This window comes from Talpa occidentalis, unplaced genomic scaffold (genome assembly GCF_014898055.3).
Source record: "Talpa occidentalis isolate TD23 unplaced genomic scaffold, MPIMG_talOcc4v2.1 talOcc4.6, whole genome shotgun sequence".
NCBI classification, from domain to species: domain Eukaryota; kingdom Metazoa; phylum Chordata; class Mammalia; order Eulipotyphla; family Talpidae; genus Talpa; species Talpa occidentalis.
This window is the reverse complement of record NW_023604972.1, coordinates 97,198,760-97,218,753: the sequence shown is the minus strand read 5'-3', so window position 1 is coordinate 97,218,753 and position 19,994 is coordinate 97,198,760. Positions and strand designations below refer to the sequence as shown.

Sequence of the window (19,994 nt, the reverse complement as noted above, 5' to 3'; positions counted from 1 at the left end):
TAAATTGTCTTTACATTTCTTTTTTGGCTATACAAAATGACTATAATACACAATATTTGTATGAGTGTATATATCAATCAAGTATTATAGCTAGGTGTTTTACCTTTACTTTCATATATCTTTTATTAGATGTGTTCTTCTAACATATCTAGCCTACAACAACCTAGCAATTAATTTTTGTGAGGTTGAATAAACTCTCTCTTATTGATTCTTAGTATTATTTGTATCTTCTTATCCATGGTTATTTTCCATTAAGGGAAAAAAGTCTTCAGTATTTGCAAGTTCAAATTCAACTGTAAGCTTTCATCTGAATAAATATAATAAATGAATTGACTATTTCAGAGAAAAACATGCTCCTCTGAAATGTCTTACACATGCACATTTCAAACAAAAATATTTACAAAGTTATCTAATTCCTTTTTGTGCTTTTCTGTCTTTATTGACTGCTTAGTTTTAATACATTTTGGGTGGGTGAGTGTGGAAGCCTGATATAGACCCAGAAATAAGATTACTTCAGAAAAAAACATTCTCAAAATAACAATTTTCTAGGTTTACTATAAGTTGAATAAATGAAATTCTAAAAAGGCGTGAATGACCTTTTTGTTTTTCATTAGTCATAACTGACTAAGCTTCAGGAAAGCTGTGTTAAGGAAAAATTATGTGTGTTCATAGCAGTCTCTAAATATATGTGTAAATGCATGTATATGTATTTGCATATGTGTGTATGCACACCAAGAGTCCATTGAGAAAAATAGATGCCTATTCTTTTCATTGAGATGTCAGCTTCTCACTTCATTTCCAGCACGTTCATAGCAATTGTTATTTTACTTAATAGCATATTTTTAAAGAAAATTCTACAATGAATCTATTGTAGTTGACCATGTGATAATATTATCTCCTTATACTCCTACATTATTTTTCTCATTCTTGTTTACAGTATTTTTCAACATTTAACTTGCTTTTATATTTCTCTACAACATGGATTCAAATGCATGTTTTATTTGAAAGTCAAATGTTCCTTTGCTGTCATGAAAGTGACATTTGTTTTATATTCTTGGAGCTTTATTTTACTGCAATTTGCAGGAAAATTGCAACATTTGACAGACACTCTTGGTATTTAATTTTTAAGGTCATAAGCCAAAGTAAAATAAAAATAAATTTTAGGAAGAGAACCTATATGGAAAATTTAGAAATGAGAAAGGATTTTCTCATCTAATACTTTAGTCATAGTGTCATGTTGTTTAAATAAATCTGAATTCATACATATAAACTTTCTTGTTTGCAGGGGGGGAAAAAGCAGGTCATGTTCTAGTTTGTTTCCCCCATCTCGAAATGTTCCAGTTTTTTTAAAAGCATAGGTTAAAAAAAAAAAATGTAACTTTATTCTGGATCTTCTGTGAAGGAAAATCCAAATAAGATTTTAGCCAGTGTTATCCAATAAGATCTCATTGATCCTTGAAGGTAAATGTCACATATTCAACAATAACTACACTATAATATCAGAGGAACTTTCTAATTGAGTTGTGACCAAATTTGTCTCATCTTAACACTCATGATGGAATTAAGAATTTCAGATTTCTTAACTCACTAGGGATGAGCTAGGAATCTAAATGTTTACCAAGGCCCCAGCTAATTTGAATAATAATCGAAAGTGAGAAATATGACTCTAATTGACCCCAAAACCAAAATTTAGTTTTTGAAACCAAGTGTAGGTTGTAAATTTCTAATCAGAATAGAATTTATTATAATTCTTTTTTTAAAGATTTATTTATTTATGCATACAAGAACTGAGGTACAGGCCAGAGGTGCAGGGGGCAGGGGTGAGAGGAATCACCAGAGAAAGAGTGGAGAACAGAACAAGTGGATTGACTGAAATACACTGCTGAGGGGAGCAGCAGGCGAGTCAGGAGAGGTCTGCTGCGCATGTGGGTAAGCCCCTCTGGCCGGGCATCAAATTCATGCTGCAGTGGCTGCAGATAGCTTCACAGTGCTGAATCTTAACCCCTTGCCCCTATTATAATTCTTTAGGAATTTGGTTGTCCCCTAATTTTTCAGTAGATGTCTGTATAAATCAGTCTTCAAAAGTAAGTTTAGATTATAATTAGGTTGCCAGTTATTTTATGAATACCAGAAAGTAAAAACATAGTAACTGGAATACACATCACATTTAAATAATAGATTTTAGTAGCAAGAAACATGGATTATGTAGGAAAGCATCTAGAAGAATATGACATTTATATTCACTCACTATGCGTTTAATAAGCTGTTATTGACACCACATGTGTGGGGTGGGGGGAACATCTGAATATGACATGATGACTCAAAGAACTCACAATCTAATGAGGAGCTCAGCAAAGGTGGAAAAACTTCTATTGAACTTGTTTTGAAGAATCAAAATATAACCTAGCAAGTATATAATCTGATAAAAGAAGTCTAGGGAAGAAGTAGCATAGCACGGAGGTTATGTCTATTTCATTAAAGTCTGTGACATTTCAGGATAAAACATGCCCTGTTCCTTCTCAGCTTCCTTTCTTCTTTCAACATGGATGTGAACAGTAGAAGCAGCAACATCGCCAGTGCTCAGTCATAAAGCCCCATAATCTGTATGGAAGATACATTGAAATTCAATGATAATTATAGATGTCATAGGACACCCTGTCACTATTGCTGAAGTTGGCCTCTCAGGCAGCTGAAGTTGAATTTAAATAGTTAAAGCCTGGAAAGTCCAGCAGAGGTCAGAGATTCTAGATTGTAAATTTCTAATCAGAATAGAATTTATTATAATTTTTAAAAGATTTATTTATTTATGCATACAAGAAATGAGGTACGGGGTAGGGGGAGAGCGGGTAGATTGAGCAGAGGTCAGAGCAGATGTCAATTCACAGTCATGCTGTTCTTTTGAAACTTGATCTGGGTGAGAAACTTTGAACCAAAAGAATCCCTTGTAAGGTAAATAAATGGAATGTTCCATGACTATCATACTGATTTTGGTACCACATTAAATTGGCAGTGTGTGAAACACAGATTTTTAAATTGTCAAAATGCACCACTTAACAGTTTAAAAAACACTCAACAATTTTGCATACATATGTTTTATGAGGGAATTGTCGATGTTGGAAATAATCTTAGAAATATGCATACCAACAGTTCAACATTAAATATATAATATAGCTAAACAAAAATCAAAATATAGTATTTTAATTCCTTTATATAAATTTAAGTATGCTACAAAATTATATAAACAATATATTTAATAATACAGCATTAATTGCATGTAAGACATACAATTCAAATTAAGAAAATGTACATTTAGAAAATCCATTCTTCATTTTGAAATCAAATCATGTGTACAAGATGTAGTTTATACACTAGAATCCCCTGTCATTGATTGATTAATATATTAAAAAATAGATGTATGCAATTATACATGTCTGAAATATAATATACTTTCATTAATATTGTTTAACAAAACATTTTTCAATGTAACAAAAAGAAGATGAAATGGTTTACACATATATAAGCATGCTTCTATAAAAATGTTGTCTTTGGAGTTATGACAATGGAAAATGATATACATCACACATGTAAATTGGAAAATTTATTTACTAGTAATCTTTACTTTAAATTTAGATTTTATATTGTATTATAATGAAAATTATGCTTGTGAATGCTCTTTTGGTGCAACAATATTCTGTAAGTGACTAAGCATAATTGATGTAAAGTGTTTTATAAATGTGTCATTCACAAAGTGTACCAAATAAAACTTCATGTCATAATTAAAAAAAAAAAGAAGGGATGCTAGCTGGGGCGAATCTTCCAAGGTGGAACAGCCACTTGTTTTGAGCTATAGGATCAAGGAAGGACAGATTCTTGCATGGAAACCATTAGTCTCATCCACTAAAAATCCCTTAGAATCCTGTTACTCTTTTCTGGTAAGGCTGAGGGAAAAAGAAGCTTCTTCTCTGAATGCAGTTTCCAAGAATTAATTGACTTTACACAAAACATTCAGATTCAAAAATAGCAAGTGAGTTGTGCCCCTATGTAGTAGAGATTCATATGTAGCCACAGTAGTCTTTTTGCTTAGGTTTTTGGCGAGTGATTTAATTGGAGCTAATCAGTTAAGGAGACAACGATATAGTTTCAGTGTTGTCTAAAAATAAGAAGTGTTATTTAAATAAACGCCATCTGGTATCAACCGCTATTTAGAATTTCATCTGCTTTCTTCCCTGTCGTAATTCAACAATATGGGATCTGCCTAGGATGTGCGTTGGTGTGAATTATTTAAAATTGTCTATATTCACTTCAAGATGGGTGTTACTGAATTTTTGAACGTAAGACACTGCCTGTTTCTATTTTGGAACAATGGAAATTTCAGTGATGAACTCATCATTTTAAACTTTATAGTATATTCAACAACCTGCCCAGGGGTGAGCTACCCAGAAGGAGCTAGTAGTTAATGTCATGATTCCACTTTTAATACAATAAAAATTGGAAGGAATTAAGGGATCAAAAGGAAAAAAGGTGGTTTTTAAGGACTTATGTGTTTACAAAGCCTGAATGAAAGTTAATAATAATATGCAAGATAAAATGTTCAAAACTTATAAAGAAATTAAGCTATTTCCTGTATATATATATACACACACATTTATAAAGAAATTCTGCTATTTCCTTTATGTATTGAATGTGTATATGTGTGTATATAAATTACAAAAGTAAAAGAAATTCTGTAATTCTTATGTAGCTTTTATGAGTCATGCTTTTGCCAAGAAGAATATGAAATTCCCTATAGATTTTTCTAGGATCTGTGACTAAGAAGACCATATATCAGTAAAAATTTTAGAACAGAAGAATAAATTATCAAAGTGAAAGTTGTTTGCTGACATATGTATGCCTGTAGGATTTGGAATGGAGAGACAACCTGTTTAAATTTAGAACCAAAGTTACCCCAATAAAGGAAAAAAATAAAATATCGTAAGTTTGGAAAGCAGCAGATTGTTACCAGTGAGTAGTGTGATAGCAGTAGTTAAGGCATACTATCACATAGAGCTGACACACTATCACATTCAGTTTTAAGTGGAAGCTTGGGGTCAGAAACAAGGCTGAAGATTGGATGCAAGTCCCGAGGCAAGTTGGGCTGGATCACCCATCTGTCGGGCTGAATTTCTGTTTTTATATTTAACATGTGCTCCAAGGGCTTTGCCTATTAAAAGGTGTTTGTTCCTGAACTCCTGAACAAGGGTAAAGAATTTGAGAGGTCAGGAAAGAAAGGGAGAACAGGAAATAGAGCCAATGGGATGGAGGTGAGCAGAGAGAGGGCTAGTAACTTAAATAATTATAGATTCAGGTAACTAGCTCGAGTAACAGACTAGCCCCAAGAATTGTCAGAAGTCATTTATCTTAGAAATTAATTAATTTTAAGAACTCACCCCATTTATTTGTAGATAGCAATAGAAAGTTATTTTTCTTCAAGGATCAATTTTTATATTGCTAAGAAATCTCTGTATGTTATTTCCACAATGTTAAAGAGTAGCAACATAAAAATACACAGGTAATTTTGACCAGTGAAGAATTTGTATTTCTTACATGGCATTTGGAGTTTAAAATCTTCATTTAAAACAAAATCAGAGTGCTTGTCTAAGGACACGCCATCAGGCAATAGAAAAAAATAAGCAAACATCCGGCACAAAACCATAAAACTTAGCAATTTGGGGTGTGTTGGGAGCAAGGAGGAGGAAAAACATCCTGCCACTAGACTCATACTTAGTGACAAATAACATACCAACACAGATGCTATGAAACATCATTCTCAACAAAAAAGAAGTTAATGGAAAAAAAGAGAAATGTAGTAACATGGAACAAATATATATTTGTTTTTTGTGTTATCTTATTTTCCAAAACTCAGAACTTTATTTTCAGACAATTTTATAAACTATTTTAAATTTGAAACCATGTAGATATTCTCATTAACAGATATTTCTGCATAAATGGGGAAAAAAGTGTGAAAAATGCAAAGAATGTGTTAAGTGTTTTTGAAATAAAGCGTTCATGAATATCACATGTTTATGTTAGAATTCCATATCATTGGACATAATTTATAATGACAATATTGTTCATGGAAAAAAATTATTGATTCTCTTAAGGGCCTTCAAGAATTAGCCCGATATACTGATTAAAAATGTTAATTCATAAAAGTATTGATTGGTGATATGTCTCTAAGTGGTCAAGGTTATCAAACTTCCATAAATTATTAAAAATCCACATTATTGTTGACTAAAAGATGGTTATGACCTTGATTAAAACAAGAGAACTTACCTGAGAAAATTATTCAAATATTTTCATTAGAAAAATGCAGTCATATTTAATGTGAATTTGGTAGCTACCATTCCTGCTTTAAAAATGAATACTTGGTTAATGTTAACATGTACAACCAGGTTATTATTTTGATTGTAGGAACTATGCAATGATTGGGCTAGAATACACCAAAAACTATTAATCCACTTCATTTCTAAATAATTGCCAGACAAGTAATATTTTGACTATTTAATATATTAAAGGTAAAAAGATCCCCGAAGACATCATGTTTTCACCTGGTACATGTCATTCACTTTCAAAATTACTTAATTAATATTCTAGTCTGTTTCTAACTTCATAGTTTTAAATATGAAAAAGAATAATAGACACCTGCTATAGTGCCATATTTATGGGAAACTATTCAAATAAGATTTCTGGATCTGCCACACCCTATAAAATGACCCATTGGACAGTGAGTTTCATCTATTTCCTTTTGTTAGATCTCAAATTGAAAATGTATTAATATGTATGGGGCGTTGGTGAGGCACACATCTGTACTAAGCCCCTCTGGGCCCTTATTAAAGAGGCAACACATTTCTCATCATTATAAACCTTCTGGTGTAATTTGAGACACAAAACTGATTAAAAGATAACTTTAAAAAATAAAAGATGAATCAAGCGATTATTTCTACATGAAGGGATATTCCTCCCAGTATTTCTGCGGCTGTGAACAGATGACCAAACCCCAGAGGAGCGAAAGTAGGAACGAGTCTCCTGCTTTCCAATAAAGCTGGGAACAAAGTTAACTTTGAACAGAGAAATAAAATGATGAATAACTGATAATAATTAAAGGAAGGCATTCCTCATAAATGAGTGAAAATAATGTTACTTTTGCATAGTAATGTCATTTTTATTTCTTGACTCTTTTTGGGTAGTTCACCAAAAATATCTGTAAGTAATAGCAAAGTTGATTAATCCCTCCTAATATCAAATCAATATACCCTCAACACATTGAGACAAAGAAACCCAGGATTCAGCTCAGCCCAAAGTAGAATTTGTTCCTGCCAAACTCAGCACCCAAATTCCTATCCACTTCATTTAGGGTTGCCAGATTTAGCAAAGAAAAATACAGGGCACCCTATTAAATTTAAATTTCAGATAAATTTAAATTTATCTGAAAGTATTTAATATTCACACTGAAATTAATTTCAAATAAACAATCTTTTTTTTTTTAATATATCTTTTAAGTCTTATATCTTGTAACCCTGTCTCCATTAAAGATCTCCCAGGTCATCCAGTTGGACCAAACGGTCTACTGGGAACACACAGAAGGAGAAAGGATAAAAGAGAATGCCCGTCTTGGCTCCTAGAACGCACATACACACCCTCCTTCAGCTTCCAGATTTCCCTTTGCCCCCTTATCATCAGTCTCCTGGGTTATCATCTCCCACTCCTGAGTGCTCTCTTCTCCCCAGCACCAGTCTAGCTTAGAAGACCTATATGACTGAGCACAGTCACTGCTGTGCTCATACATATAGCTCTGCCTTAACTCATCTCTGACCAAGATAGTGTGAAATTCTTCAAAGAGAGGCAGAGTGAGTAAAATTTCATATTATCTTCGGAATTACTGGACATGAGTTTCTCTGCTGCCGCATCATTTAGATATCTACTATGAGAGAGTGGAGTCAGGCTACAGATTGTTCCAGTATAATGCAGATTGCCTGGTGTGATTTAGACAATTCCGAGAGATGAGCATTGAGTTCAATGAGAGACAGGTTGCTCTGGACTTTTACAGAAAAGAGGAAAGACATTTTTACATTTCTGATGCTAAACTGAAAAGAAAAAGCTAGATGGTCTTGCTTTCTAACTATTCCTAATACTAGCTACTGGAGATATTTTTGAAAAGCAGATGATATTTCAGGTCTATTTTTTCTGTCAGAATATTTTTTATGGCAGTCAAAAGCTGAATGCTAGAAAGCAGATAGTTTAAATATATAGCCACAGTTTAGAATGGCATATGTTATGTTTCATAAATCTTTACAGGCATTCATCCCATGTGATATATATTCCTAGGATATTCTTGTTACGTAAGGAGACTTTCATCATGAAAGTTAAATATGGTGATATGCCCTACCTACTGACTACTAGACTGAGCATTTTAAATGCCAGCGAGTCTGGAAGAAGGAGGGTAACCATTAACAGAGTTGCAATTTTTTGCTTTAATTTTTCTCAGAGCCTTTTTCCAGGGTCCAGACCTATTAACAAAAGTCATATGAATTTCTCCATGAGGCTGCTCTGGCTCTAAGAAATTGCCAGGTCTCTAGTTACTTGGAGTTGAGGTTGTACAAGAAAACTGCATCTGGCTGCCTTGGATCTTTCAAAACAATCACAAATACAATTTCTGCAAACTTGCCGGTAATCGAAAGGTTGATACTACTGGGGAGAGTTGGATCCCCCAGTCTCAGATCTCTCAGTTGAGTCTTCTATGAGAGCTCAGAAGTTAAAACCTCTCAAATATTATCAAATATATTTCTTCATAAATATTATCAAACATATTTCTTTAGCTTACCCAACACCCCCAACCCCAGAGCATCCAGGAAAAATTAAATTTTAGAAAGATATCATAGGTCTCTTTCCCAATCAAAAATTAAATATTAATCAGATGTCACATCAATTATAGGAAAATAAATAATGTGTGACAATTTGAAGAGTAATAAACATGGAGGAGAAAACAACATATTTACATTTTGTCAATTATTAGACTCATCGGTGTATTTGAAAAAAAACAAAATCTAACAGAAAGAGCAATCAATGGCAAATAATGCTGCATGAATTCTAAGTGATCACCAAATGTATGGTTTAGCAAAACATTTCTTGAAATATAATCAGAGATGTATAAATCTTAGGAGCATGAAGCAAAGCCAGATCAGTTCAGTGAAATATAGCATTCCCTGAAGCCATAGACCTACTTTTTTTTTTTGCATAATTACAAAAGAGTACATACTTCAGAGCCATGAGAAATTTCCTGAGAGCAACAATGGGAATGGAAATAATTTTTACAGAGGATCCATATATTCATTTTAATGGTTTAAAATGATTTGTGCACTGGCAAGGACAGACATGGAACTTGTCCCATGTTTTCCTTTTCATTTCCCCCTTCAGACAAAAATGTTTTATAATTGGACCTTTGAAGTTAAATCTTTGGCTGGGCAGTTATAATTTCAGTGAGGCAGCTAGGGAAGCAAAGAAATCTCTGAAGCAACCAGGGTCCAGACTTTCAAAAAGGCTTATGGAATAAAACAACATTTTGAAAGGAACAGATAAAAATTGGTGTCCGGTATGAAGTATGGTACAGAATTATTTATATATGTCACCATGCTCTACAGCTTTCAGAAAATCTAACTTCAGTTTCTCAAAGGATTTCAAATTAATCCCCAGTAGATGACCAAAGTAATATTCCCTAAAGAACATATAAGCCATTGCAGAAAATATATTTAAAAAATACAGAATAAACATGTTGAATTATTTTGCTGTTGAAATATGAAACAGAATGAGCAATAATTATTATCTGATATATCTGTTAAGTTTATGTTCATGAGAATAAAATTCATTCAGAAATAAAAAATAAGGATAGCTAGTAAAATAGAGTAGAGTTTAAGATGCAGAGGGCAAAGAAAGAAAAGAAGAGCCACAATAAATAAATGCCAATAGATTGTCATGTGAGGATTTATTCAAAGTTTCAGAAAAGAATAAGTTCATAATTAATTTTGAAGCCTGAATACCTGTCACTGTCATGACACCTGTTGAAGAAGTTTGGTATACAATCCTTTCAGAGGAAGTCCATTTTTCAGACTGATCAGTGTTGCAAAATCAAAATGTCCTCTGTGAAACCTATAGCCCCTCAACACCAAATACTCATATCAAAGTTTGGGAGTCCCTGAGCTTATCATCACTTCTGATACCCATTGCAAGCTCAGAGGACCCCATGCCTATTCACAGGTTTAATTATTCACTAGAAGGGCTCACAAATTCATTTAAAACTATTAGACTCACTATTAGAGTTGATTATAGTGTAAGGGTTGAGCTAAAAATCAGTCAAGAGAACAGGCATACAGATCAGAAATCCAGAAGAGTCCCAGGCAAGAGATTTCAATTTTCAATAAGTGGAGTCTTGGACAGTGCTAACCCCTCTTAGCAATGATATGTGGCAAAGTCACATGAAGCATGGCTAACCAGGGAAACTCACCTTCGCCTTGATATTCAGAGTTTTGTTGAAACTTGATCATATGGACATGAGTGACCACCTTCATGGCTGACTTTAGTGTCCGGTCCCTCCATTAGTCAAGTTGACCCAAAACCCTCACCTCGTTAGTATAGACTATGTGGCATGGCCCAGCACTCCCAGATAGAGAAGACTTAGCTTGCTGAACTTTCCAGGCTTAGAGAGACTATCTCCCTGGAACAGAGGGTGCAGGTCAGGCTTCTCTGGGTGAGGTTAATCATTTACTCCACGCCCATATTACACTAAATTGTATGAACTGTACACTGCTCACTAGAAAGTCATGTTTGTAAACAATGTAACTATACTAGAGTTATATATATTCTGAACTATAGAAATTTTCACCTGCTAATGAATTGTTTTGTTTAGTTATAGCTTTACTTCATTTTTGCCTTTGGAGGGCAACAGGCAATAGTTCTATGCAAGACCCCTGTATTTGGAAGAGACTGAGATAGTTCCCTGTTCTTTCCTACCAATGAAGACTTTTGGTGCAGCAGTGTTGAGATGTCCTATAGTGCGGGCTCATCTTCCATTCCTTTCTTCTGCAAACTGATGATTAATGTGGACTCTTGTTAACACTATACTATCTCCAGCAAAAGTTTGTATGTGCATGCCCCTCGCAGATTGCGATTCTCTATATGTGCTATATTCTAATGAACATTTCCTAGAATATTGGAATTACCTGGAAACTAGTTTCTTATTTCATTATTACATCTGAAAGAATGTGCTTATATTTAGACTAATTTTGTTATATAGTTTCATTGGTTTAGTGGAATTGATTGTAGAGGAAAACATCAAGAATGATATACCAGGCATTCAATCATGAAATGGTTTCAGGATGCTGGTAAATTTTCCTAGAAAATTGAATTCACTGAATAATAGCTAGAATCTATGTCAGCTAAAAGAGTTAAACTTTGGTTTCAAACTTTGTATAGCCATTCACAGCTAGAAATTTCACACATATAAAAATGTGTTTTGCATTGCAATAATTGTAATATAGACTTATACTTCTGAAACTTTTTGAAAATAATTTCCTATATATTTTAGCACAACAATTTTTAGTTTGTATTTTTTAAATGCTCCAATGTAGGACAAAGTAGGACATAATTAATTAAATTGTAGAATACCTAAAACAAATTGATAATCTAGTCCTAGAATCAGAAACAACTGTAGTCTGTCTTCTAAACACAATTCAAGTGGATAAAAACCATGTTTAACATCAATTGTGCAGAGTAGTTCTGTGAAAATTTTCATAAGACTTTAAACCATTTACAGCATTTATTCAAGTTTCAAATCTGAAGTTTTTAACAGTCAAAAATTCAAATAATATTGTACTAAGTATACAAAATGAGTTTTATGATGCTGAACAAGAAACTAATAAGCATGTCTTTTAGGTTGCTCACAAAAACCAGATTTTATACTCACATAATTATAGTCATTTATTGAGTAGGTATTTCACACAAATGCCCACTAAATTTCCACAGTTTTTAAATAGATCATAATTTTAACTAGGAATTACTGTTTTTATATGGCACTGATTCAGTAAAATGAAATGGAATATATATAACTTTCTACATCTATAATTCTACTTTACAAGTCAAATATTATGGGAAAATTTACAAAACTGTTCAGTTTATTTGATCATTAATCAGTCAACCATGATCAAAATATAATACAATAATTTGAAATTTAGATCACATTTTTAGAAGTACTGTATCCACAACAAAGTTGTGCTCTATCTTTTGAGCTCTTTGGGTCACAGCTATATACTATGTCCAAATAAACACACACTTTAGTGGAGTTATGGCTAAACCAGAGATCCCAATGTAATGCCTTCAAGATAAGTTTGAAAACATGTCCTATGAGGAGTTCTTTAAGAAACCATGAATGTTTAGCCTCAAGCACTAAATTTGAGTTTTTCAAAGATTTGTTTGTTTTTCTTACCAAAAATGTTGTTCTTTTCTTTTTGTAATTGAATTTTATTGATTTGCCATTCCTTTACATAATTATATAATTTGGGGAGTACAACTTCGCAACTCAACATGTGTGTATACTTCACTCACCACAAAGCTCCAGTGCTGATACACAATCACCTTACATCCCTCTTCCCTCTCTATGCCCCCTCCTCTCTGGTAAGCACCATATATTCCAGTGCTGATACACAATCACCTTACATCCCTCTTCCCTCTCTATGCCCCCTCCTCTCTGGTAAGCACCATATTTTCCCCAGGGTCTAAAAGTTATTTTTGTTTTGTTATGCCCATTTGTTTCCTTTGGTTATTTATATTATACAAATTAATGAAACCATCCAATAATTGTTTTACTTTCTCAATTATTTCACTTATCCTAATCACCTCAATACCTGGAGAATATGAAAACATTAATATATAAAGGATTTTTCTTTTGATAGCTGGGTATCTGTATTCATTGAGAATAAAGCATGAAGATCAATAGATAGAAGTTAGAAAAAGGCATTTTTCAGTCTAACAAAAGACAGGTTTTGAAAGTGTCTAAATACACACCTATTCTATTATATTGGGGCTTATGTGGATGATTGAAAGTTCCATGTCAGAAATGTTAGTGAGGGCAGAGGGGTGAGCACATCTATACTTTCTCTTCCAGGTCTCAGATGCGTGCATTATATAGGTAGAATTGGTAAAAGCAAGGTTTGTGAGACTCAGAGCTAGAAAATGCCATCCCTTTCTAACTTCTTTGTAAATGTTTCAGATGAAAGTATAAATAATTGAAACTGTGTATGCTCAGTAAAGAATTCTTTGGTTTTGCACCTCTACAGCTCACACACACACACACAACCTAGGGCAATAAATTTTTATCTTTGTCCTTTGTCCTTAAGGACATCAAATCAGTGTACAGGTGATGTCTGTAAGTTCAACTATGTTTGACACCATTGATAATGCAAATACAAACAACAGAGAAAACTTGAGAAACCTCTATTCAACCTGTATTTCCACAGTGTCTGGAATTCCAGATATGGCTCTAGTCTCAACATGCAGAAAGGGAAATAATGAAATCTAAAAAAGAGACAACCAAAAGCCAGAGGGATAAGACTGATGGTCACTTGGGACCTTGCTGGAATGCTGACTTGATAACCTTGAAGAGCTCAGGGAGGCTGTTATAAAAATGTTTAAACCTGCACACTATTTGGATGATGTGAACATAAATTCCAAAAGGTTAGGACAGTGGGAATCTCTTTAAAACTTTTAATGAGTTAAGTTGAGAACAAATAAAGAGAAGTGCATTCTCATGAACCAGATGACTTTCTAAACAGTGGTATGTGCAAGAAATCCCCAACATGTTTCTCAACATTTATGAGAGGCGGAGTCATTGTGCCTGACTGCTGAGAGAAGTTGACATCTGCCTCTACCCTCTGACCCTGTCACGGAGGACAATCTTGCCTTCCTCCATGATCTTTGGCATCCTCTTATTGATGCTGTCTTCTCTGGCATAGATTGTTGTCCCCAGCCAACAATGACAAGTCTCATCTTACAAAAAAAAAAAAAAACATTGAATGTTGCTGGAAGCAACAATTGTTTTATCCGAGAGTGTATGTGTGCAGATTTGAAACCTCACTAGAATCTGATTTGAATTTTAACATGCATCACAGGAGAATTGGCATTAGTTAATACAATCCAAGATCGCGACACCATTAAGGCAGTTGCATTTTTCTCTCTCTATCATCTCCTCAGTTGTAGTTGTGGAAACCTTCCTGGGTACCTTAAGTGCCTTTTCCTCAAGGCCCCATATGTTGAGAAAAATCCTGAGAAACCCCTAAGCATTATCATGTTTGAGTATCTCAGCAAACTTGTCATCAGCTAATTAGCTAAGCCTCCTCCAAAAACTGAAATGGGTGCACATTCTTTCTAAAAACTTCTAAGTCCCACTCTCTTTCTCATGTACTATATTACCACCTATATGGAGATTTAATGTGCTCGATTAGTCTCTTCAGGTTTTGATTTCAATTATGATGTTTATATCTCTAAAATGTGGGTGTGAAAGTATTTTTCTAGAATTTCTCAGATTTTATAAAGTTAACTAAAAATACTGAGTTTGCATTCCTTTGACAGATAAAACATTGAAATGGAATTCTTCTTTAAATTTAAATTTTATTTTTATATTCCCCATATCATTACAACCTCCTTATTTTGACCCCAAGCCCTCCTTTCCCTGCGTCCCACCCCCTCATAGAGTGTCTCTGGTTCATAGTTGTTTGTTGATTTTGATATTTTCTTTCTTATAGTTATTCTTTTTCCTGGTCCCTTATTTAAGTTTTCTAGATTCCTGCTATGAGTGAGACCATCTGGTATTTTTCTTTTTCTTTTTGGCTTTTTTCGCTGAGCATGATCCCTTCCAGCTCCATCCATGTTGCTGCAAATTGCATGTGTTGATCTTTTTTGAATGCTGAGTAATATTCCATGGTGTATATGTACCACATCTTCTTGATCCAGTCATCTATTTTTGGGCATTTGGGTTGTTTCCAAAGCTTAGCTATTGTAAACAGTGCTGCTATAAACATAGGGGTGCAGGTGCTCTTTGGAATTGATGTTTCTGTGTCCTTTGGGTAAATACCTAGGAGTGGAATTGCTGAATCATATGGAAGCTCTATGTTTAGTAGGTCAAGAAATCTCCACACAGCTCTCCAAAGTGGTTGGACGTTTGCACTCCCACCAACAGTGCAGGAGAGTTCCTTTTTCTCCACAACCTCATCAACATTTGTTGTTGCTAGTTTTTTTTAATATGTGCCATTCTCACTGGTGTAAGATGGTATCTCATGGTAGTTTTGATTTGCATTTCCCTGATTACAAGTGATGTTGAACATTTTTTCATATGCCCGTTGGCCATTTGCATTTCCTCTTCAGAGAAGTTTCTTTTTAGCTCTTCTGCCCATTTTTTGACTGGATTATTTTCTTTGTTATTGCTGAGTCTCATCAGCTCTTTGTAGATTTTTGTGATCAGTCCTTTATCATTAGTGTTGTGTGCAAAAATGTTCTCCCAGTCGGTGGGGTTTCCCTTTGTTTTTGTTATTGTCTCTTTTGCTGTGCAGAAGCTCTTTAATTTGATGTAGTCCCAGCTGTTTATCTTTGCCTTTACTATCACTGCTTTGGGTGATGTGTCTGTAAAGATGTCTTTGATGTGCATATCATGTAGTGTTTCGCCTATATTTCCTTCTATGTATTTTATGGTTTCAGGTCTTATGTCTAGTTCTTTAATCCATTTTGAGGTGGTTTTTGTGCATGGTGTTAGGTAGTAGTCAAGCTTCATCCTTTTGCATGTAGCGACCCAGTTTCCCCAGCACCATTTATTGAACAAACTTTCTTTGCTCCAATGCATATTCTTTGCTCCTTTTAAATGGCATTCTTAAGGAGACTCTCCCTAATGCTGGAGACAAGGAAACAGCTCCTGTGCCACATGTTTGCACAGCAAGAACAAGATGTCATGCCACAGCTTGCAAGTGTGTTCTTTATGTTCTACGCTGTGCATCATTACTGAGAGACTCTGAAAATAAAAGTATAAATTCATAATTATCAGACCATGGTTTTGGTGATTCCAATGTAGATTTTGGCTGTTTTCTGTAGGTATTTTTGGTGTGTTTTTTTATTTTCCTCTTTTATAAGATTTCAATTAATTGTTTTTAATGAACATTCAAGCCACTATGACTTTCAAACATTCGATCAGAAATGTCACAGCCACATGCAATTTTAGGCTGATGTATTTTCTCTGTGTATTCTCCATTATAAAGAGGTCAATATAACTAGCAATTCAACTATGGTTTTGTGGGCTGATAGTACCTTATTGAAAGTTGTGCTGAAAACCAGCAACTTAAATTTTCTTTCTCTGAATTTCCTTCCCAAGAAGTGGTATAACACTATATTTTGGGCTGTTATAGATCTTGTGATGAAAGTTAATGAATTTAAACTCTATTATTCCAAAGATATACATTAAGTTCTCTAGCAGGGCTCTGAAATTGGATTTTAGATTCAATGCTAAATTTCAAAACCACAATCTCAATGAAGCATTTGAATCCAACATCATATGTTGGAAAGAATGTCAGGAAGCTATAGAATGTGCTCTCTGATTTTCTGCTGTTGTAATTACAACCTCTCTCAAAATTTTTGATGAAAGTTTGCATGGAATGCCCTATCCATGTAAGCTTTTGCTAACAGAAACACTGTTATTTAGTAACACATTTCCATTCAGAATTAGTTCTTTCTTGGTCAATGCAGGGCTGTGCATTGCTGAGGATAAAATTTCTATTAAATCGATGTGAATTCAAATATGCCAGGATGATGAATTCTCCACTTGGCTCAGTTCAGTATTCTCTTCTTCAGCAAATATTTATTCAAAAATAGCCTTTGAGATATATTTTGTGTCAAGTTGAAAAATTATTCCCCCACCAGATGGGAATGGCACTTTGCATTTGCCCTCAATGGCAAATAATCTTTCCATGGAACCAGCAGAAAGATTACCCCATCTTGTCTATTGCTTCCATTAATCAGTGCCATGCTGTCTAATGCTTTAGAATGAATGTCTTTATTTTTCTTTTTCCAGGGGACCTTTTATGATTATATGTGACAGAGCCAACTTATTCCATAAGGCCACTTTTAAGACATTCCCTTGAATTTCAGAATGTGCAAAGATAGTGGTTAAATATTCTGTCATGTGATAATAGAGTCTCCTTTTTTCCCATTTGGGAAATTTAATTTTCAGGTCCCCCACTGGCCATCTAGTCATGTTTTGATCTCAAGCAAACAAGCAAATTATCTTCCAGTTATAAAATGCCTCATAAATTTAAAAAGGAAAAACTTGAAGAGATGTTCACTATCCTAATTGAACTAAAACAAAAATGTAAATATAAAATAGTTAAAATGGCTTATTAATAGTAAGTCATTAAAATCTGTAGGTGAAAAATGGTAAAATATTCAAGTAAACACAAAACATTATAAATACATGAATTTCTCCTGAAGTAACTTATAATTTAATGCCCTTCCTATCCAGATCCTAGTATTTGATTTTGATTTGCTTTTCTCTGAAACAGGCTCTTCTCAAAATTGTTGTGCAGGTCTCTTGGGTGGGAGTGGGGGAGAAATGAAGATAAAATGTTCAAAAAAAAATCTTCAAAACAAAAGAAGAATGAACAAAACGGTCATGCAGTGCCAAAATGTTAGGGCATCTTAACAGTAGTCTGTGGATCAGGAATTTGTAAAGAGAGAAACAAAAAAGTAAATTTAATGAAATGAGTCAGAGAAAATACCATTTGATTTCACTGTGTGATAAAGGAAAAAACATGAGTTTAGTATGAGCTTACTAAACTAAACTTTAAAACTACATGAACAAAATAGTGGTTATTAGAAAGGAAGAGGGAGGAAGGGTGAATATACCAGGTAAAACGGGGCATCTGTATGGTAGTGGATGGAAACTGGTCTTTTTGGTGGTGAACTGTTGAATATAAGGATGTTGATTTATAAGGTTGTACACCTGAAACTTATAAAATCCTATCAATCAATGTTCCTTCAATTGAAAAAAGCTGTAAGAGCATCATGCGAACTTTTAAAAAATGAAGTCAGAAATAGTGTTGATTGGACTGTCTCTTTGGGGGAGTTAATTTTGTTCTCTATGTGGAAAGCAAGCAAAAGACACTATAATAAGAAACTGCGAAATTTAACAAAAATCCTTGTGTTCCGATCCATTTCCTAATCTCAGTTGCTATTGATCTGCAGCACATAATTAAGAGATCTATCCAGAACTGATATAAGATACTTCCACCACCTTCTTTAAAGCATTCTGCACAATCTGACAACTTTCTCTCCCTTTGCCCCTTGTAAATGTGGAAGTCTCATGTTTCATAGGATGACTATAACTTACAAGGAGCCTAAATCCCTGAGTCATCCCTTGGAAGAGAGCACCTTCAAAACGTTACCTTAACAACATCTGCCTGTGAGCTAAGAAAAAATACATATTTGTTGCATTTTAAGAAAACTGATAAGCACTTTAACATGATAGATCTATGTATTCCTGCCCTGAATAACCAATTTCTGTCTTATTTAACTCTACATTAAACATTAACTGACAAAATAATATTTTAATGATTAAAAAGAAGCTAGAATGTTTTGAAAATGATAAAATGAATTACTAAATCTCACATTTCAGAAAATTGTTCCAAACAAGAAAATAATACATGTAATTCCCAAGTAAAAGAAGGTTCTATGATTGATATTATTGCTCTTCTTTACTAGGTTTTCCAGGGAAATTTTGACAATGATACCCACAGGAAAAATGTCATCGACCCTCCAATCTACGCAAGACACATAAGAATCCTTCCTTGGTCCTGGTACGGAAGGATTACACTGCGGTCGGAGCTGCTGGGCTGCACAGAGGAGGAGTGAGGACACCTCGCTCCCCACAACCTCCTTTCTATTTCCTTAGAAGTATCTCCATGGAATGAACTGTGCAAAACCTGTAGGAAACTGAATGAGGTTTTTCATGAAAAGTGCTCAAATTATGGTAGGCCACTGTCTTTTTTTAAAAAGGTCTAAGCTTGCTTTTTCAATGGTTTAATTTGATTTTATTATTTTAATTTCTTAACATCATATCTGTGATTCACTTTCCTCATTGTTTTGTGAATTATTCACAACTGGTTGAAATATATTAGGGAATGAAAGATACTTTTGATAGCAAGAGTAAAAAATAATCTCATAGTAATCAAATAAAAGCAAGAGTTATTAAAGCTTTTATAATCAATACTCAATTAATAATTATGAAATACTGCAATGTTAGCAATAAGGATTTTTTTCTTCTTCAGTGACTCTCCATTACTCTAAATAGTTCCCTGTGCCTACCAAACACTCAGCATTTATAACAGAATTTTGAAGATGAATCTGTTACATGCAGTACTAGTAATTGATATTATAATATCCATAATATTTCTAGTCAGAAATGATGTGACCTTTATTCTTGGTTTTATGACATTTTCTTTATAATGTATATAGCCTGAATAAGTTCACACTTTTTTTCCAATTGCTTCTTCCTATTGTTTGCTGAGGAGGTATCACATTTGTTTATATATGTGGAACATGATTAAATATCAGTAGATTGATCATATTTAATATCAGTAGATTAAATCTGCAGTTCTATTTTTGAAGGAAGCTATAACTGTAATTTCTAAGTACTTCCTTTATAAAGTACTTGATATACCGTTTTGCAAAATAAGCAGGAACAAAACTGCATTAAGTTCCTTTAAACTAAAATTTAAAACTTTGTTTTGATAGTATTTGCATAGCCTTATCTTTACTTTAAAATACTACAATCATTAATTCTTTGTCTATTACATAAGCATTTTATCAAACAAATATTAATATAGCATTATATAGCTTGGCCAAGCATACTCATCATTTTTTTGTTCATCTCT

The 19,994-nt window shown here is 33.8% G+C and overlaps 1 protein-coding gene across 2 annotated transcripts in view; it reads left to right on the top strand.

Annotated features, from left to right (window-relative positions):
• Nucleotides 1-19,476, top strand: part of EDIL3 (EGF like repeats and discoidin domains 3) — a 382,865-nt gene extending 363,389 nt beyond the window's left edge. For both annotated transcript variants that reach the window (XM_054688093.1, XM_054688092.1), the window contains one exon: nt 18,823-19,476. In XM_054688093.1, coding sequence (XP_054544068.1) covers nt 18,823-18,972 — 150 coding nt within the window. In that variant the 3' untranslated portion in view covers nt 18,973-19,476. The remainder of the gene's footprint in view (nt 1-18,822) is intronic.
• Nucleotides 19,477-19,994: the final 518 nt, after the last annotated feature.